The sequence below is a fragment of the Sturnus vulgaris genome, chromosome 22, assembly GCF_052056855.1.
Source record: "Sturnus vulgaris isolate bStuVul1 chromosome 22, bStuVul1.hap1, whole genome shotgun sequence".
Lineage (NCBI taxonomy): Eukaryota > Metazoa > Chordata > Aves > Passeriformes > Sturnidae > Sturnus > Sturnus vulgaris.
In genome coordinates, this window is record NC_142264.1 from 7,466,014 (window position 1) to 7,486,936 (window position 20,923).

The 20,923-nt window shown below is 49.2% G+C and overlaps 1 protein-coding gene across 1 annotated transcript in view; it reads left to right on the plus strand.

Annotated features, from left to right (window-relative positions):
- ASTN2 (astrotactin 2) overlaps positions 1 to 20,923 on the plus strand; it is a 312,809-nt gene that overhangs the window by 33,760 nt on the left and 258,126 nt on the right. The window contains exon 2 of the mRNA XM_088177716.1: positions 16,523 to 16,710. Coding sequence (XP_088033842.1) covers positions 16,523 to 16,710 — 188 coding nt within the window. The remainder of the gene's footprint in view (positions 1 to 16,522; positions 16,711 to 20,923) is intronic.

Here is a 20,923-nt window from a genome sequence, read left to right on the forward strand (position 1 = left end):
CGTCTGCTCCTGGCCATGAGGTTGGGTCACCATTTCCCAAGGGAATAGTTTGCTGGACTTTAGTGCTAAAGCTGGTCAGGAGGAGATGGGGCTGTCCCATAGCAAACCTCCAGGCTTCAGTGCTTCCAAACCCTTGGGACGTGTATGGATATATTTTGTATTTTCCTTTCAGAATGGGCCTGTGTTGATCTGCCTGCATCACAAAGGTTGTGTTTTGCAGTTTACTGGGATTCTTTTTTCTGCTCTCTTTCTGATCAGAAGTGACAAAAGCCTCCCGGTGGCACCTTCCCACACTGGGAAGGTTTTGGCTTGAGGAAAGCCTGCCCTTCTGATGGAAACCCATTAGCTGCTGCTTTGTCTTTCCTCCCTCCTCTCTTCCTTTGCTAGAATAAAGTGGTTTGCATCATTTTTTCCCTTGTTTCAGCCAACAAACATGTTTGTTTCTCCTTAATTACCTGGGTGTCAATGGGGTGCTTCATCACTGTCTTTCCTCAGCTGGTTCCTTTTCCTTTCAATATGCAGCAGATAATCAGAAGCCTCAATTGTAAATCCTGCAAAACCCTCCAGATCTGAAACTGTAAAATAACCCAAAAATGACCTTGAGATGACTTTCCATGTCCGTGGAAATGAAAATTAACTGGACTCATTTGACTGGCCTGAGGGGAAGAAGGTATTTAAAATAAATAAATAAATAAACCTGACAAATGAGCCAGGAAAGTTTCGAGTGTCTCAGGTGAACAGGAACATTAGAATATGTATTAGTTATAAATGCTCTGGCGCAGGGTGCCTGAAATTGTTAGAGGAAAATAATCTGTGTGTATGCATGAGGAATGCATGTGAGATGTGCTGAGGAATGTGACCCTGGAGCTGGGAGAGAGCAGGAGCAGGGTGGGCTGGAGCTGCCTGCGAGCTGGGCTGAGTTAGCTCCTGCTCAGCTCTGCTGGCTCAATGAAGATTCATTTCAGTGGCACTGGCAGCTCTGCCCGAGCCCGACCCTCACTTCTGCTGTGTTTTGCACAAACACCAAGAGCTGCAGGGTCTGAACAGAGCACAGGGATGTGTCCTGTGGGTGTCTGTGCTCTGTGAGGCACAGAACAGCTCTGCAAGGTCCTGTAGGATGGACCATGGAATCAGAGATGGCTTGGCTTGGAAGGGACCTTAAGGATCATCTCATTCCAACCCCCAGGTCACACTCCAGACCACGTCCCCTGAGCTGCCACAGCTGTAGCTCACCTGTGAGGCACCTCCCACATGGACAAACCAGCTGATGAACATGGGATGGAAGGTGTGCACGGGGCAGATCCTCTTGGGATTTCCCAGGCTCTGTATCTTTTTCCCAAGGGATCTGTGCTGAGGTCCAGGAGTTGCCTGTTGGAGGCTTGTCCCAGTCTGAAGCTGCTGGAGAAGAGATCCCTTGTGCTGCAGATGGAAGGGTCTGTGCTCTGTGGAGTCTGGGAAGGTCCAGACCATTCTTTGGTCACCACTGCTTTGTGTTCACTGATGGAGTCACTTGTCATCTGTGAGCTTGGCTGGTAGAATTATCTTGACAAGAGAGAGAGAGATTTAGAGCTCTGTAATCCATGCTTGTCCATCCTAATTATTTCCCTTATCATCCTTCAGGAGAGTAACTTTACAGTGGTAATTAGTCTCTGCAATCCCACCATATCTTAATAATTAACATAGAGCTAGAATGGGAGGGGAGAACCTGTTTTGGGCTGGAAAGGTCCTTCTGGGGAGAGAGTGGCACAGCTTTCTTAAGCAGTCAAGTGCAGCCTGGAGAGGACAGCAGTGGGGATGGCACCGTGTGCTGAGGACCCACGGGACATTGGCAACAAGTGTCAAGGAATATGTGCCAGAATTGTGTTTGTACAGCGTGAGTTTGGATGTTTTATTAAAGGAAGTGCTTGGCAGGAGCTGTGGTATTGGAGCAATGAGCATCTGTGGTTTGCGTGGGCTTCACCTGGAGCTGTGAGCATCCAGCTCTGTGGAAAATGAGCCCATTCATCATCTCCAGTGCTTGAGACACAGCACAAAAAGGGCAGTTTGACCTAATACTGCCCTATAGGAGCTGCAATTACTGGAGTATAATTCATTCCAAATAGATCCAGAGATTTTCTTCCCTTAATATCCAGAGTGAAAAAAAAAAAAAAAGAGTGAGCAGGCAGGATTTGTGAGCCAAGCAGGGATCAGATCGATCACCAGCACAGGCAGGGCATGAGCTGGGGATCTGGTGGAGGTGAAGGGCAGGGTTGGAACGAGCAGAGCTCTGGTGTGCACTCCTGGAGACACAATGCTGTTAATTTCTGGGATTTAAACGAGGATCTTACCCCTGAATGCAGGTAGCAGTATAGTGTGTGATGTGATGGTCATTGTTGGCCATAGTGGCGAATCTCTTGCAGGAAAAGTTGATCCTCAGCTTTTTTTCAGGTAGAGTTCAGTTGATAAAACTCACGTCTTTGGGGTAGCATGTTCGTTCTGGTTATGGCCTTTTTCAGAAGGAGGCCCACAGAAGAAATTTCTAGAAGAGGGTAAAGTGTGACCCTGGAAGCTCCTCCATTCTGATCAGTCCTGGTAGCAGGATGCACAGAAGATCTGGAAGATCTGGCTGTGTGCAGTGAATTCGGTGTTTCTTTGAAATTGTTTAAGACTCAGTTCAGTGTTTTATGAATTTCTTGGAATGCAGCCATTGCCCAGCAAGGTGGATTTGGGAGCAGGATGTGGTTTGCAGGCTGCTCCCATGCTGGGATGAAGGCAGCTGTGGCTCCCCTGCTCCAGCACTGACCCCGTCTCTGAGGAGCTTGTGAGTAAATGCACGCAAAGGGATGGGTGGAATTGACATATTTTTTCAGGCTGTTCCTTTAATTTTCAGACATCTATCTAACCTGGGAAAAATACATCTTGGTTTTTATTGCAAGCCCCAGAGGCTCATGCTAACAGGCTGTTTTAGAGCTGCCAATAATACCTTCCAGAAAGTGTCTGTGAAATTGTCTGGAGGCCGATTCTGTCACCACCTTCTCAGGATCTCTCTCCTCACTGGCTTTTTCCATCCCTACCCCCAGTCTGTTTCCTTGTGCTGAAACTCCAAGGAAGACCTGATTCTGCCAGGTCAGCCAGTCCAGGTTATCCACCAGGCATGGCCAGGAGGGTCTCAAGTCCTGAGTTTTCAAGTGGGGTGCAGGATTATGAGCAGGGTGTGAAGTTTTCCCCCCTTCCCTGTGGAAGGTGTGTTTCCCTTGGCTTCCTCCAAGAGGGATTTGATCCCCACTGTGCCAGGGAGGTGTCAGGCTCTGATGGATGGCCAGAGACACTGAGTGGCTGGGTAAGGATCCCCTTAGACATGGCCCTTGGCTCCCTGCCCTGCTCCTGTGCTGGGGACACGGCCCCCCTGCAGCCCTCATTTCCCTTCCATCATCATCATCCTAACCTGCAGAGACAGCTCCATTCAATAATTCATAACCTCACAGAGCCTTGGTAATAGCTAAAGGAGGAGGAGGAGGATAAAAAAATACCCTGGGGGTTGTCCTTCCTCCAGGCTGAAGGTGGAGGGCCAGAAGTGGTGAAGGCTGTTGGGTTTTTTGGGCAATGCTGTTTGATGGATGCAGTGATGGATACAAACCCTTCCTTGCACACCTTCAGCGTGGTAGGGATGTGGGGCAGGAAAAGCCCTTTGAGGGTGTGAACGTCCTGCTGGGTGGGGAAGGCTTTGCAAGAGACCTGTGCAAGGGCCAGAGAGACAGCTCCAGCTAAAATTTTACTTTTTTGTTTGGTTTTGAGTTGTCTAAATTATTCCCTTGCTCAAGTCTGGCTTTCAAAGGGCATTTGATCATTCAGAAACTTGGATGTTTCTGAAAACCAACAAAACTGGCTCTTAAGGAATTTTACAATGACTTTTGAACTGTTTTTTGTCCTCCATGTAACTTATCCTCGTGAAATGACTGCATAAGCTAGTTCTGCTTCCTTTGGCTCTAAGGTGAAGTGTGGGTTTATCTCCTATCCCTGCCCAGGCTCATTCTCACTTGTACAGACTTTTCTGGAATCCAAGTAGAGGGTGCTATGCTGTTTGATTGTTTAGAAGTCACTGGAGTATCTCATGTTCGCTATTTTAACAATTGGAGAGAGGCTTTTATTTTCTCCAGAATCATAAACACAATCTTCAGTGTGTTTTTTGGAAACAATAAAGCTAAACTCTAATAACCACACATTTTCCTTGCTTTATGTGCACACATCCTTGGGGAACAGGGCCTCAAGGACTCTGCTTTTAGCGGGGTTTTAACTTACTCAGGTTGGAAAGTGCTGGAGAGCTGAATTATGAATTTGCTTTGGTACCTAAAGAAATATCTTTTTGCCTTTGAAAATGCTCAAGGTGAACAAGAAAAGCACCTCTGGTAGAAAAAGCCAGTGACGTAGCATGGAGATTTTAGCACCACCATCTGAAAATCATGCTTCATTTAAATGTTGCATCTTGCAAACTCCTCTGTACGAGGACTAATTAGCTCTCTTCCATCTCTTTCCCATCCTGTGAATAATATTGTTTTCTTTTAGATGAGATCAGAGGCTCTCGGAGGCAATTTATAAAGGAGGATGCTCTGCTACAGACAGAAAACCACAGCAGGGAGATGAAGGGACACAGTTCCTAAAGTGTTTAGCCACCTAATGGCTTTTTATTTTTGAGTGCAGAAGTAGGTTAGGGCCCGAGCTCCATCTGTGGTAGTGATTTTTTGATGGAAAACTCACTTAACAAGGTAGTTTTCATCCAGAAGTGTTGAGAAATCCAGAATGCCATGAGATGCTCCAGTTATGAAGACTTTTTTGGGAGAGGTGGGGGGAGAAAATCACATCTGCTCAGTGTGACAGGGATGGGCACTGTACAGCATCTCTAGGCTGCACTTACAGAATCACAGAATTATGGAATGCTTTGTTTTGGAAAGGAACTTAAATCCCATCCCATCCCACCCCTGCCATGGCAGGGACCCCTCCCACTGTCCCAGGCTGCTCCAAGCCCCAATGTCCAACCTGGCCTTGGGCACTGCCAGGGATCCAGGGGCAGCCACAGCTGCTCTGGGCACCCTGTGCCAGGGCCTCCCCACCCTCACAACAAATAATTCCTAATATTTAATCTAAATCTAAAGCTGTGGCTAAATTCTCATGAGCCTCACATGCCAGGAGCAGGAACCCCAGCGTGTGGGACATCAGGGAGGACAATCTACATCTGTCAATCCTGAAGACTCAGCACCAAAGGGCTGGAGGAGGGTGGACCTGTACACCCAGGGCACAAATGGTCTTTTGGAGTGGAAAGCTGACAGAGAGAAAAGAGGAGGGGATAAAAAATATTGCTGCTGCTGCTTCCAGAGAGAGGAGTTTGTAAATGCAGGCAAGTGCCTCTTTTTGGGAAGGGAGAGCTTTGATCCAGCAAAGATGGACAGGCTATGGACTCTGCTCACCATCCTGGGCAGCAGGAGTTAATTACCAGGGCTCTGTCACAGCAGGGACATTTGCCACCACCATCTTTTCAAGCTAACATGGAGTTTGCACGTCCCAAGCCCTTTGATGCTTGTCTGAGAGCGTCAGGGCTCTCTGCTTTCCAAAAAGAGCTCTCCGTGGAAGAGTGATAAATGTGCTTAATTTTTGCAGAGCTTGTAGCCTGGTTTTATCCCAGGATCCGTCTCTGGAGGTTTTATTAGCTGATGGTGTCTGTAGGAAAAAGTCAAAGCGACTAGACAGGAACAGCCGTGGAATTGATGTAGGAAGCAAGAGCGTGTTTTGGAGATAATGCTTCTCGTTCTTGCCGTGCTGCGTGCTGAGTTTGGGCAGTGCATTTCCAGTCCTGCTGGAGTTTTACAGCTGCTGCCTGCCAAAAATCCCTCTGGCTGGCCTCCCTCCGGGGCAGGGTGTGAGCAGGGGTGGGTGCCCTGCTCTGGAGCATGGGGACCCGTGGCAGGTCACAAACATCCTTGTCCCTGCATGTGCCTCTGATGGAGCTGGCACAGAGGGAGCTCAGCTGGCTGTGCCCAGGCTCCAGGTGCCAGGAGGGGCCCAGGAGCGCTGGTGTGGGGAGATGATCACCCTTCCTTTGAGTCTGGCACGGAGACAATTTGCAAACATGTGTTGATGCACTCTCGGAGGAAGCCAGGCACTAAATCATCACCTTGCATCCTGCATGCAGATTCGTCCAGGGAACCTATTTAATTAGGGGATAAATTTAGAAATCAATTATTTGCAGAAACAGTTTCTTTCGCTCTAATGAGGCTGCAGGATTCATCCCCCTCTGCCACTTTCCCATGACCTTTGTGCATGCAGATCAAGGGGAAAAATGCTCCGTGTCTCTTGTGTCTCAGTGTTGGTGTCTCTTTTTGGGCAGCTCTTGCACAGCTTTCACCGAGGCTCTTGTCAGGACAGCAAATGAGAGCATGCTGCTGTTGGATCTAATGGGGTGGTACTGGTGGGGGAACCTGATAATGACATGGATAAACCTTTCCTGCTGGGGAAGGAGATGGGAAGCTGTAGGAAAAAGGCTGGAATGGGGTGGTCGGGTGGTGTCTGTGTGTGGTGTCTGCTTCAGGCTTTGGTCTCTGCCACTTCGTTGCTTCCAATCTCTGACAAATTGCTCGGCTTCTCTTATGCCTTACCCACTTTCAGATGGGGAAAAATTATTTTGCTCCCAGGATCTGTGAAGCCTTAATAAATTTGGGTGCTTTTATTATTTTGGATTTTAACGTCTCCTCATCTTACGATGCCACTTTCTGAGCCCTGCAGCGACTTTGCTGTGCTCCTACATCAGCTGCTCGAGTCCAATTCACTGCAGGGGGGTCAGCCCAGGGAGAGGTGAGAATTTTCACAGCTAATCTCTGTAAACCTTCTGCTTCTGGCAGCTTCTCGAGGGTTTGCAGCCTCCAAGGGCAGCCCTTGGCTCCAGGGCTGAGGCTGCCCAGGTGGTTTGTCCTGCTCAGCAGGGTCTGGCACAGTGGGATGACATCTTTGGGACAGCAGTGTGCTCTCCCTTGCTGGGCTTTCCTGCAGGACTCTGGTGGTGCTTGGCCAGGGGGAGGGTGTCAGAGTGTCCTGGGCTGGGACACTCTGGGGCATTCCTGTCAGAGTGTCCTGGGAGCCTCACTGGGTGCTGGGGTAGTTAAATATGCAAAGTTGCTCCTGGGTTAAGGTGTCATAGTCTTAGAGAGAAAAAAAAAATTCTGTAAGGTTGCAAGAACTAATTTCTGTACGTCAGAGCTGGATTTGGGGTTTGTTGAGTATCCCAAACAAAATCTGTCTACTTGAGTGGCACCTCAGGTACCTGGCAGGCTCTAGGGGCTTTTCAGGGAGTGAGCACTCAAAAGCCTCTCCTGGAGAAGACAAAAGATTCTTAATCCTTTGACAGCCATTGTGGATGTCTGCCTTGACAGCAGAGAAGGGACCTGTGAGTGAAGGAGCCCCCATCACAATCCAGGTGGAGTGGCAGCAGCAACTGGTGATTCCTGGTAACTGATATTTCTGCCTTTTTGGGCAAGGGCATACCCAGAATTTTCAGGACATTTGGCTTTTGATGCACCCACATGGTGCTCCAGGTGACACAGAGGCAGAAGATCCCAAGTAATCCACTAGCTGCTTTTTTCTCTGCCCTGAAAATATCCCACCAGCTCCTTCTCCTTGGAAAAGAGCATCCATCTCTCAGCAGGTGGAACTGTCTTAGTGTTTGTAGAAGGTGAGCAGATCTGCTCTCTCCTGTTTTCTTCTCCTCCTCTGCCTGTTCCACCTCCCCTTTGGGAGGGCAGGTCCGTGGAGGAACCATTGTAGAAAAATCACTTTGCAGTCTGAGCAGAGCCCTGAGCTATCAAACTGCCTTATCATTTTAAGAGGTCTGTTTCCCAAAGAGAGGTTTAAAAATGCAGAGGACTTATAAAGCTTGTGGCTGGTGCTAATGGAGCTCGGAGCCGTGCTCACCCCTCGAGGCTGGTGCTTGCTCCTTGGCAGCTGTAAAGCTTTGTCCTGGAGCCTGCCTGGCTTTGCCACACTCTTCAAATCACCTGAATAGGTCGTGTTGCCCTTCTGCTCCTGTCACAGCTTGCAGGGAAGACAAGCATGTTCCCCCTCTGTCCCTTTGTGACAATCCTGCTCTGCCCTAATGCCCACCCTGCTGTGCCAGGCTGCCCTTGCCCTGCTCCCAGCTCTCAGCTCCTGCAGAAACTCACAGACAAAGGGAAAATTGCTGTTGCTGCTGTTACCTGCACAAGGAAGAGGCCAGAGGGGTGGCTTTCCAAACGTTTTCCCTCTGCACAAGTCTTATCTAGTGCTGTCCTGATGCTCAGGGCTGCTCTGCTGCCTTGGTGTCTGTGTTGGAGGTGTCCTGGGAAAAGCATCCCCAGCCCAGCCCCGCAGGTGCCCAGGAGAAGGAAGCAGGAGCAATGCAGGCAGGTGGGGGCTGACAGGGCTCCTTCCCTCTCCTTCTGTGGGATCTGGGTTATGATATTGGCAGAACCCATCTGGCCCTGATTCCATGTGCCAGCATTTCCTGTGCACCTGGGAACTGTGTGCTGCCACTGCAGGAGATGCACAATGCCCTTCCTGTGCCCTCCCTCGTCCCTTCTTGTGCTCTCCCTGTGCCCTCCCTGTGCCTTGCCCAGCCACCTGCCCTGTGGTCCCTCAGCTGCAGTGCAGAAAAGTCATGTTGGTGGTTATCAGAGGCAGCAGCTCTTCCCAGTAGCCCATGGTTGTGTCATTGGACCCTTCAGATCCATTCAGGCTCCCAGGCAAAGCTCTGGTGTCACTACACAGGCACCGTGAGATGGCTGAGCTCTGCCAAGGCTTGGGGATTAAACAGTTTTTTTTTTTCCTCATCCAGATGCCTTGTGAAGGCTTTCAAAGGCCATTCCTCTGGATGTGTGGTGGCAATAGACTCTCTAAGGCTTAGAGTGGTCCTGCAGGAGCTAGGCTGGGTTTTCAGACAGGCTGGAGTGCCACGCAGGGCTGGGGCAGTGATGGAGAGGTGTCCTGTGTGGCAGCAGTGCAGGCTGGCACCTGGAATGAGGCAGCCAAGTCCATGCAGGGCTCGGGGCTGGGCAGCATTGCCTGTGCTGATGCAGCACATCTACTCATTCCCTGCCCATCACTGAGTTTTCTGAGTCAGAAAATCCCCACAGCCTGCACGAAAACCTTTCTCACTTAATCCACCCTGAGCTGGGCCAGCATTTTGTGCCTGTTACCTTCAGAAAAGCTTCACAATCAAAGACATGGAATTCTCTAACAGAGATTGAGAGTTGGACCATCAAAAAATGATGCTTGTGCCTTTTAGGCAGACTTTTTTCTCCCCATTTATCAGGTCAGTCTGTTGTTGGATTTGAGGATCTGGAGTAACTGGGGACAGGGGACTGTCCCAGCTTTCCCCAAACACTGCCACACCATCAGCTTCCATGCACCAGCAGCTCTTTCTCTTGTCAGAGAGCCAGCTCTTTCCTCTTCCTTGTACCTTCAGGTGCTGCTTCAAAAGTAAATCCTGCACTTCTCTTGGGTGAGCCAGGGGACTCCAGAGAAGCAAAGCTTGAGATTTTTACTAAAACCCTAAAGAAAACACCCATGCCTTAACAGAAGGGTGGGAATTGGGGAAGGAGAGAGGGAAGGAGAGTAAAATCCATGCATCAAGGCACCTCCTTCACAGCCATCTCTCTGGCACCTTGCCCTTCACCTATGCAGAATGCATGAAAGAGGGGCTCTGATGTTTAGAGTCACATTCCTTCTTTTCACCTGCTTTTTCCTCATGGCAGCATCACAGAATCCCAGGATGAACTAGGTTGGAAAGACCTTTGAGATCACCAAGTCCAACCCATGACCCAACACCTCCTCATCAACTAAACCACGGCACTGAGTGCCATGTCCAGGCTTTTTGTAAACACATCCAGAAACAGTGACTCCACACCTCCCTGGGCAGACCAGCCCAGTGCCCAGTCACACCACGGAGGGGCCGTGTTTGGGCACCCCTGGTGCTGCTCCAAGCCTGGGTGTCTCTTCTCTCTGAAAGCCTCACCCAGGAGCACTCTCCCCCTTGCTCTCCATACCTGGTGCTTCTCATTCCAATGGAGATGGCTCATCCATGTGCCAGCAGCTCCTGCAGGATCAGATTCCAGCATTGTCTCCCTCTGTGCCTTTGGCTCCCACCGCTGGCCAGGGGAAGCCTCTGCCAACAGGTAAAGAATTGAATGAAGGGAATTGAAAGTCAAAGGGCCCTGTAATAATTTCAGAGTGCCTGAGGCAGCACACGGAAGCCCTGGCATTATAAATAAGGGTAATGTGCTGTAGCCTGAACTGCAATCAAAGCAGCTGCAGGAGCATGCAGTGTGCTGAGCTTCTCTGGGGTTTGTGGAATCAGATTGAGATCTGTGGGCAGCACAGGCAAATCGATATCTGCTCCCTGAGGTGTTCAGGGACCCTAAAGCCTGGGATTAGAAAGGCCAGAGGGATGTGGGGATGGCACAGAAAGCTTCTGAGCCAAGACCAAGAGAGCTGAGTTGGAGCAGCCCAACGCTCCAGTTGTCTGAAGTGTTTCCAGGGGCTGAGGCTGGAAGGGGCTGTCTCTGCCCTCCCAGCTCACCCTGGCTCAACTCCTGGGTGATCTCCTGCAAGCTTTCCATCTGAACCAAGGAGGTTTTCTTGGTTTTGGGTTCCTCTTGAGCTTGGGATCTGCCCTCACCTTCAGTCACTCTGCTCTGGTTGTCATGAACCCATGTTCAGTTCCTCCCTCATGTCTGTGTCTTTGAGGTGACTTGTCCCAGGATCATGCCTGAACCTGGCTGCTTGTTCTCCTCCTTCCAGCAGAGCCTGAAAATAGCCAAACACACTTTATTGCAAATCCCAATTTGCCTATCCAGGGTCAGATGTGTGATGCTGCTGGCAATGAGATGCAGAGAGTGTTCCAGCCTGCACTTGGTGCCAGTGGGATCCCCCTTGCACACCCCAAGACCAGGTTGTCTCTAGCCCTCCTCCATCCAACATCACGCCCTGGGTTTGGCACTGCTGGGTTATAACAACTGGACTTGATGATCTCAGAGAGATTTTCTGACTCAAACCTTTCCATGATTCTGTGTCCATGCAGACCTGCACAGTGCCAGAGCCACCCCTGCCATGCCCTGCAGGTGCAGCTCTGTGTTCTCACAGACAGGGGCTTTGAAAGGAGATGATCAGAGGGAGCTTGTCATCTCTTTTTTCCCCTCCTTTCTTAAATTTCTGAGCTTCTCTATTACTTTTTATGATCTGCAGCTGCATTTGTGTGCTGCCCCAGGGAGTACTGTGAGGGGAGAGCAGGGGAGGAGGTGTGTGAGGGAAGGAACAGGAGCGGAGGGGAAGGGAAGGAAAAAACCTGAGCTAATGATTCGGATAAAAAACTCCACCATATTGTCACCAAAAGACCCAAACTCTTAGAACTCTTAGGGTCTGTTTGACTGCAGAATAGCCCCCTTGGGAGCATGGGGGAAGCCCCATTTCTGGAGTAATTTTGGAGCTAGTCTGCACAGAGTGTGATAATCTATTCCACAGGGAGCAATCCTGCGCTGGCAAGGGCACTGGGGAGAGCTCTCTGTTTATGACTTTCTGCATAAATTTGCTTTATTAGCATAAGTGGTAGCTAGCACCGAAGAGTCTCTAAACTAACACTTTATCGGAGGTTGGTGCCTCTGGAGAACATTAACTCAGCAGAGTCCCTGGAATAGCAGCAGATGGAATGGGGTGGCAGGATAAGGGGTGTGGAAGAAGGGGCCACAAGCTGGAATTGTGTCTCTGTAAGAGGAAATACAATCACTAACCACGTCTCCAGCTTTTCCTCTGCCAGGTTAAGATGCTGAGTTGTGCAGGTGGGATGGGGAAGCCTGGCTGCAGGGTGCAGATCCTGCTGGGATGGAGCAGGTGGGGAGGAAAAAGGCTGGAGGAGCCTGGATCTGTGCACTGGAAATTACTCACCGGCTCCTCACCCATCACCTCAAGCACTTGGTAGTGACAGGAAGGTGCCCAGCAGGTCTGAGCAGCGCTGGGGGGAGGAAACACAGGGAGGGTTTGGTTATCCGTGGGCGGGGAACCTTGTGGGGATGAACTGCTCTAAGCAAAAAGGCTTATTCTAATAATGGCCTTCAAGAATGAAATAAAAATACAATAATCATGGTAGATTAGCGAGAACAAGCCAATTAAATACAACACAGGCTTTGTTAAACGCCATGACAGATAAGGCAGGGCTGCAGCCTCCCGAGCAAGTGGTGAATGTTGAGGCACTGGGTAAGGTTGGGGTGGGGGCTGGGGAGAGTTTCTGCTTGGGGAAGGCAGAGGTGAAAAGGCTGTCCCTGGATTCAGTGAGAACAAGGGGGAGAGGAGGGAGGAGGTGGGTAGGGTGGCCAGGAGCCCGAAGGCATGGAGGAACAATCCTGCAACTTTAATATCGGCTGTTTCATTTTGTATTCATCATGTCAGCATAATCTGCTTTTATGGGAATCGTCTTGGTTCCCAACCAAATGCATTTAGGCCCCTTTGCTTTTAAGTTTGATTGTAATACAAGTTGAAGATTTCAATGAAATGTTTATATGTATGGGTTGTAGTAACAGCAAAGGGAAAAAGGGGATTAGAGAGTTGGTTGGAAGGGATCTTGCTGAGGTCACTGCTGTCCCCTGCCTTATCCTGGATGGGTGACCTGCTGATGGGCACAAGCCCAGGTCAGAGGCTGAGCCTGGGAAGAGTTTTGTTTGGATTGCTTGTTTGATTTCCTAGGAAAATGTTGAAGACCGTAGAAGTTGTACAAGGCACAGAGCTGGAGGAAGAGCAGGAAAGGCAGAAATGAAAGGCAGAAATGCTGTGTGTGCCTTTTTCTTACTTCCAGCCCATCATCAGGTGATACCCAAGGCTGGTGGGTGCTGCCCGTGGGCTCAGCTGAGCTGAGCTGAGCTGTGTTGTGGTGATGATGGCAGTGCTGAAGGTTTGGGGAGGCACCTGGGGCTGCAAAGGGAAATGCATCTGCTGGTGTTGGGGAGAGCAGGCTCCTCACATCCTCCACTCTGGGATGGACTGGTGCCTGCCTGGGGCCTTTGAGCAGGGAGCAGGGGAGAAGTCTGGCTGCCTGCTGTGGGGAAGGAGCATCCTCCTCGTCTCTTCATTGTCTCCTCTCTGCTGAGCACAGTGAGCAGGTAGGAAGGTGGTGTGGCAGATGTTTGATGATCTGTTTGGCTGTTTCACTTGGTGTTTTACCCACAAAGGGCTGTTTGAACCCCATCTGATGGCTCCCCATCCACTAGATACTGAGATTTTCAATGGCTATAGACCACAAGTGCTTTTCCATTGCTGTGCATTTAAAACCTTAACAGTATCTCATTCGGTTTTGGTGCAGGAATGCCCTTAATTTGTTCCAAAAGCATTTGAAAGCTCTGATAGCAGGCAATCTTGCTGCAGACTATTACATTCTGTCTGATGGACGGGCTCTCACTGTTGTCACTCCACTATCTGCTGTAGTTACAATGTGTGTCCAGTGGAACACAGGCAGTGTAATATTAGTGTCAAGTATACGAGGCCAAGAAACTTCCCTGCGTTTGGGGATTGAGGGATTCTGCAGCTACAGGGAGTGAAAAAGATTTTTTAAAAATTATTTTTTATTGTGACTGGTGAATCTGATTGAAGGCTCGTGGTGTCCTGGGGGTGCTGGGGTAGTAACCAGGTGCTCTGAAATGAAAGCTCAAGCACACAAGTGTTTATAAATGTGTGGGAATGGGTACCCAGGCTTGGCAAGTCCGTGTTTGTCACAAATTGCCTGGCTGCTGGGTTTGCATAAAATTGTGAAATGAATGTTAAATTGAAGTTTCTACTTTTGGAAGAGACCTTTTGAAAATGAAACAGGCTTATCTTCAGTCTAGGCTAAAATCCAAAAAATTGCCTATATTTCAGAACTCCTGAGAAATGTTCTCCATGATCCTTTTAAACATCCCATGCAAAAATGTGTGTGTAAGGGAAAAAAATTGGAGAAAGGTTGACCCTGGAGGTTTTTTTCCTTGCTTCCTTAATGTGATGTAGCCTTTGGAACTGTAGCAATGGGGTCCTGGTGGCATCCACATGGTCTGTGCCATGGGCTGGGTGATATAAGCTCCTAGCTGAGCTCTTCAGGAGAGGTCTGCTGCAGGATATGAGTGTGATGAGTGTGTAATACTGTAAATCATCCCCTCCTGTGGGTCACTGTCCCTCTGGACAGAATTAAGATTATGGCTTTGCATAACAGAGTCTTTCCCTTGATGCTTCCATGCTCTCCCATGGCCTGTTTGCCTCTGTGGATGATCTTGGATTTCTGCTGCAAAGCTGAGTGAGTGCTTTTGCTCCTAAAAGTAGCATTTGTTTTGATTTTAATTAGACAAGGAGATGCTTTTCAGTACAGACCTTTGAAGTATTGCTGGGAATATGACTGCAATTAAGCAGCCTTGATATTTCTCTCAGTTTGTTCTTATTTTTACTGCTATAAGAAACCTTCTGCTTGAGCCTTGTTTGGAGGGGAGAGACACGGGATTCATTCCATGAGATTCCCAGGTCTTGAAGGAGCTGCAGGGCTGCCATGATTTACATTTCCAGAGTACAAGCAGCACCTTCTTGCTCCAGCAAAGAGCCTTTTGTGTCAAAGGAGAGAAGGGTCAGTAGCAGGGTGTCAGGGCAGTGACAGGGATGTGGCAGGGAGCTCGTGCATCCCCTCCCAAGCACAGGTGTGAGCTCTTGATGGATCCATGTGTTATCAGGAGCTGTTTGTTTTTTCTCTGAGTGCTCAGGTGTGCACAGGGTTTGGGGATAAGGAAGGTGCAGTGCTGGGGGGGCAGAGGCAATGAGCAAACCCCTCTGGTGAGATTGAGGTGACACAATGGTGGCTCAGGAGTGTCACCAGTGAGGGGCTGGATCAGGGGTCTGGCAGTAATGGGGTGGCCTTGTCCCTGCCCTGAGTGCTGCAGGACCTGTGGTGTGATGGGCTCTTCTCCATGAGCAGGTTGGTTGGCTCTCTTCTAATCCGTGCTGGGAAGCCAGGACCTCGCTCCTGGAAAATGTATTGGTTTCAGGGGTGAGAAAAACTGTTCCTGAAGGATTGAGAGGTTTTTTTTGTTCGGCTGGGACATGGGTTTGCAGAAGTGCAAGTGCCCGAGTGGCTGTTCCCTCCCCACCCAGGTGCCTTGTTGAAGCATCTGTCCTGCAGGGTGTGGTGGCTCCTCAGGACAGCCTCAGCTGGGTTTGCTCCTTCCTTCCTCTCCACTGGGAGCTGGAACTGGATGTGCTTTTGCCCAGCTGGGCTCAGGGTAATGAATTGCAAAATGCCACCAGCATTCCCTGGCTGCTTTGCCCACGGGGGAACAAGCACTGTCCTCCCCAGTGACCCTCTGCAGCCAAGGAGGAGGAGAACTTGTCTCTGTATCCCCTGTTGTGCCAGAATTCCCTGAGCTTGTACTCTTGACTGTTCTGGGGCAGGCACACCTGCAGACAGTGGGTCAGGGGCTCTTCCCAAATAGGAGGGAACTGATTTTGGGTCTTCCTCAAAGCAAGTGACTGCTGAAGCTGTGGCCTCAGTGACTAAGAAGGCCTGTCTTGGTTCCTGTTGCTTATATTGGAAATGGAAAAACAAACACAAGAAAGATGTGGTGGAAGGAGAAATATTTTGGCTCATTTTGTACTAGTATTTTTAATTTTTTTATTTCAGTTTTGATTCAGCTGCCAAACTGCCAAACTCATCCTCTGCACAGATCCGTGTGCAATGTGCTGGGCAGCTCTGGAGCTGTCAGGGCTCCTGGGCCACACAGCAGCTGAGGCTGGGAGCTGCTGCCTCCACAGGGTCTGCAGGTCTGGGGGTGCCCTTTGGGTTCCCCAAACCCCCAGTTCAGAGCAGTGATCTAGGTCAGGGAAAGCTGGTCTATGCTGGGATGTTGTAATCCTGACTCCCAGGGAGCCTGTGCTGTAAATCAGGATCGAGTGGGATGTAAAACCAGCAGAAGCTGCAGAAGGTGACTGACAGATGCAGCTCCAGTGTCAATAGATATTTGTCAAGCCTGCTGGTTTTCCCTTGCTGCTGGAGCTCACAGTCTGTGCTGAGTGTTCCTATTAAATACAGCTGTGCTGCTGCCTCACAGCTGGAAGAAGGTTTCCATTGTAAATGCCAGCAAAGCGTGTTCTGGTGTCTGCACCCTGCCTTGTCTGCACACAGTGGCCTCCCTGAGCCATGAAATTCCCTTGGGCTTGGCTGCAGCTCCCTGGGAACTTCTTCCAGCCTGGGTCCTGGGAAAGCCACATGAGGTTTAGGGCATCCTGTGTGATTTACTGTTCTTGCCTTCCTATTCTAGAAATCCCAAGGCGCTCTGTAGCCCCTTGATTTTATTAAGAAAGACAAACGTTTCTGTTCACATAGAGGGGCAGTAACAGGGAGAGGCTAAAATTACATAGAAGCAGTTCTGGGGGTGTAAGACTCAGAAGTCTCAACTTCTTTGCTCATTTGGAATAACACCTTTGGATGCCATGCAGAAAGCTGACCCTGAGCTGTGTGTTGTCCCTGCAGAGATGTCGGGGACCGTGTCGGACATTTCGCTGGTGCACTGGAAGCAGCAGTGGCTGGAGAATGGCACCCTGTACTTCCACGTGTCCATGAGCAGCGCTGAGCAGCTCTCCAGGGCCACCCCTCCCAGCCTCCAGGAGCCCTCAGAGATCGTGGAGGAGCAGATGCACATTCTTCACATCTCAGTCATGGTGAGTCCCAGCTGCTGGTGGCATCGGAGGGGATGGAGGGACCCCCTTGGAGCAGGGTGGTGAGTCTGGCTTGCAGGTGTTTGTGTCCCTTTTTGGTTGGGTCTCCAGAAAGGGAGAAATGTGTTTGAATGGGCCAAGAAGAAAAAAAAAAAAAAAGAAAATAGAATGTTGGTCTTCTGAGAAAATGAAACAAAGGAAAAGAGTGTGGGGAAGAAGCTGTTGGGAGGGTAACAAAGATCCTTGTAATTCCTCCTGTCTCTGCTGGAAATTGGTGAGGTGCCAGTGGAGTATTTCTGCTTGGGCATTGTGCAAAGGCAAGATTTTGGGCTTGGCCATTTCATTCTGAAGCTGAAGTTTATCTTTGAAGTGAGTAAAGGCTGCAGCATTTCTTGCAAAGGACAAGTCTGACCTAAAGTAAAAAGATGATCCAGTGCTTTGAATGTCTCCATCTGGGGTGTTTGTGACCTTTCATTAATGCACTGTTTATGTGCTGTGCTGCCTTTTAAAGTTTCAGTTTCACATGAGGTGGTTGCCTACATGTTTGGATCTGGTCCATGGCTCCTCCGTGTTTTAGAGCTCCATCTGTAAAATGGGATTCAGTGGATTGTCCCTTCAATCCCACTGGGATAAGATACAGAAAAAAAGAAGTTAGGTTGGTATACCCAGTGTGTATGCATGCCATTCATTTGCCAAAGCAAGTCTTTCATGGGACTGGGGATCCCACCACAGCAACCCTCTGCAAAAGGTGAATCTGTTCATCTCTCACAATCTGGGTCATCTCTACAGATTCTGTCCTCAGTTTTGGAAGGAGGAACAGAGATAGTGGCTGCACAAATCCCTTGTTTATTTATTTATTTAGTTTGAACAAGCAGCTATTTGGCTTTTACAACTTAAGTCTGGTTTTTTGACTATCTCGTCAGTGGGGCTTTAGATCTGGCTGATTGCACGTGAGAAGGGAGAGGCTTTGCATTGAGGCTGTTGGGCAAGATAAGATGCAGGATGGCAGAAGGGAAAGGAGTTGGGGGCTCCATCTTACTGAGTTGGATAGGGAATGGTTTCATGTCCTGCTGAAATTGTCAGTGGGATGGGGTGCTGGAGAGGGGGAAAGGGTTAGAACAGTGTGCTTGGAAAAGGAGCCTGAAAATATAGTGAGAGACAGAACAAAGAAAACAGCACAGTATGTGTGGGTGTGAAAAGCTCCATCCCTGGCAGGAGGTTTGAGTATGGAATTGCTTGGCTGTTGTGGGCAAACCTGAGCCCTGGAGAATTGCCCTGTGTCTGTGGGGTGACACTTTCTCTGCAGCCTGCTGATTCCTGCTTGAAATACAGATTTTCTGTAGTAGAGATTCAGTCCTGGTCCTCAGCCCTTGCTGAAGATGGTCTCTAAAATAGAGCAGATGATTGTAATGATTGGATGCTTTGAGAAGCTCCTGGTCAGAGCCTCCCTTTGCTGCACCTCAGAATGTGGGAGCAGCAGTGCCAGGGGGATGGAGCTGGCAGCACTGCTGGGCAGGTCACAAAAATGTCACAGGAATGGGTTTGGTCTCTAATCCCAGGTTAGCCAGCACAGATGTGCTTTGCCAATGCTGTGGGAGCACCCATGGCTTTGTTGTGAGAGTTAATTCCTGCCCTGCTCCTCTCTTCCCTTCTGCAAAAGCAGCAGGAGAGGAGTTGTTCCTGCCACACACAGTCAGCTGTAATTTCACTTCTTTATAAATCCTGACATTCCCTGCAGCAGGAGCCGAGGTCCTGGGCATGGATCTGGGTCTGGGATGGGGTCTGGGCTGCTCATGTGTCCCTGGGGAGGCAGAGCCCTGCAAATCCCTTTCCTGGGTCAGGACTGCAGCACAGGCTTGAAACTTTGCCCAGATTTTTCAGAAGGTTCATTAACTTTTTGAGTGAACCTGAGCCAAGTTTTGAGTTACCAGCAAAGATGATTCTGTTTTGTTGGCTTGTTGTTATTTTTTTTTTTTTCCTTCCTTGAGGCCTCATGGAGTTCTGTAGGGGAAACAAAATGGGTACAGCTATTTGTTTCTTGAGTGGACTATTTCACCCAGATGCCCTGGCTGCTTTCCCACTCCTTTATTTCCCTTCTTGGCCCCAGCTAGAGCACATCCCAGAGGGCTCCCATCACCTGAGCTCTCCTAACCCAGCACTGGAGTTTCCTGGGGGCCCTGGGTACCCCCTCCTGTCCCCACACCCTCTGTGTCCATATCCCTTTTGCCTCAGGATACAACCTGTGTCCTCATTCCCAGCTTCTCAAATACTTTTCCTTCCTCTTCCTGCCATGAAGCCCAATGTCTCCTGTGTGCTTTCAAAAAACTAAACCACCATCACTGCTATGGACAAAATTCCAGCCCTCCCCAGTGCTGCCTTGGCATTCAGGCTCTGCATGTCCTGTCCATCCCCAGCCCATCAGCATCCTGCCCCAGGGGACAGGAGGGGACATGGCAAAGTCCTTCCTTCATCTCCTTTAAGTGGCTCTAACACTTGTTTTTACCTGTCTCCTCATGCTCCAGGTGATTCATGGAGCTGGGGAAGGTTTGCCTGGGGATGTGGTTAATCCCTCTCTTAGGGAGCACTTGGCACAGTTATTGGGCAGTGACACATCTCCGAGGCTGGTTGGATTTCTGTGGGTGTTTATGGCCTGGCTGGGAGCTCCTGCTCTGCCTCTAAAGCCAAGACCCCTCTGTTCTGCACGGGGGCTCCAGGGAGCTACAAATCCTGGGTTTACTCCTCCTTCCAGTGACTGTGGCTGTGTCCCTGTGACCACCATCTACCCCTGCAAAGCACTGACTGACTGTGACCCTCTTCTCACCTCTCTGCCTGAGCTCAAGGACATCTTTGACAGCAAGATGATATTTAATTTTTATTTTTTTTTCTTTTCCTAACTGTTTTTTCTTAATCTCTCCCCAATGAGACATAACATTAATTACTGCAGTTAAAGGGAATTCAGTCTCCATTACTCTCTGCCACCCATTTCCTCTTGGCTTGAGTGCCTGAAATTTGTCTCCCAAATGAAAAGAAGGGATAAAGGGAAAAGAAAAACAAATATGCAAATGCAAGGTTTTATTTATTTACTTTTTTTTTTAAGCACAGTGTCAAGTAGAAAGGAATCAATATTTTTGTCATTATGCCTGTTGTGTTTTTTCACCATAATCTCAGCTGTCATTTGGGTTTAATTGTGTTGTTTCCTGTTGTGTGGAAGTAAATCTTATCTGTTTTGGATTAAAATTCAATGAAGGTCACAGCAGCTCGAAAACTTACCAGGCTGCAGCAATTAATGTTCATTTGGCTTTGATAAATTGGAATGTTCCCCACAATGGGACTGGAGTGGATTTCAGAAGCAATAATTCTTCCATTAACTCAATGATTCCCTGTGTGATGGAGCGTCTTGTCACTGCTCTGTTTGTCATCTGTCACTTCAAGGATCTGGGCATATGCCTGATATGATTTATCATGATTATTGGGGCTGCTTGTGTCAAAACATTTTAAACCACTAATTATTCCAGCCTTGTAAATTGCTGAATTTAACAAAACATAAGAGAGATTTATTTTTTTGTTGTTCCCCACCGCCTTGTGTCCCAGTTTAATTATTGCTTTGCCTGGTGCTAAATCCAGCCCTGGGGCCGTGTCCGGAGGCTTTGGCCAAAGAGGGAGGTCCTTTGTCAGCCTCAGAGGGGTGGAGGGTGGCTCTGGCTGGGACAGCCAGGTTTTATCTCGGCAGTGACCCTTTGGTCAGGGCATCAGTAGGGCCATTGCACCCTGTGAGTGCCGGGATGCAGGTTTGGGATGAGGATGCCAAGCCCCATCCAGCCCTGGGGATTTCCTCTCTTGTGGGTGGTGCCAGTGAAAGCCTTGGCTGTGGGATGCCAGAGGCAGGACCAGCCCTGCGTGCTGGGAGGTTTAGAAAGGTGCTCTGTGCTGCCTCTGCTCCAGCTCCAGCAGAAATAAACTGGGTTTTTTGGAGAGTGGTCATGAGGAAAACCCTTGTTGCATCTCATGTCATCACCTTCCAAGGGATCATTAAAGTGTCTGGAGTAAAAGGTAACCAGACCTCAAGCTGCTTTTTTTTTTTTTTTTTTTTTTTTTTTTTTAATTACTGTTTTTTACTTCTAATGCCTGCTTTCTGCTGGCTGTGCTGGCAGCAGACAAGTTATCTGCTGGCTTCTAGGTCTCCCAGAGGATTTTCTTTAACTTGTATTTGTGGAGT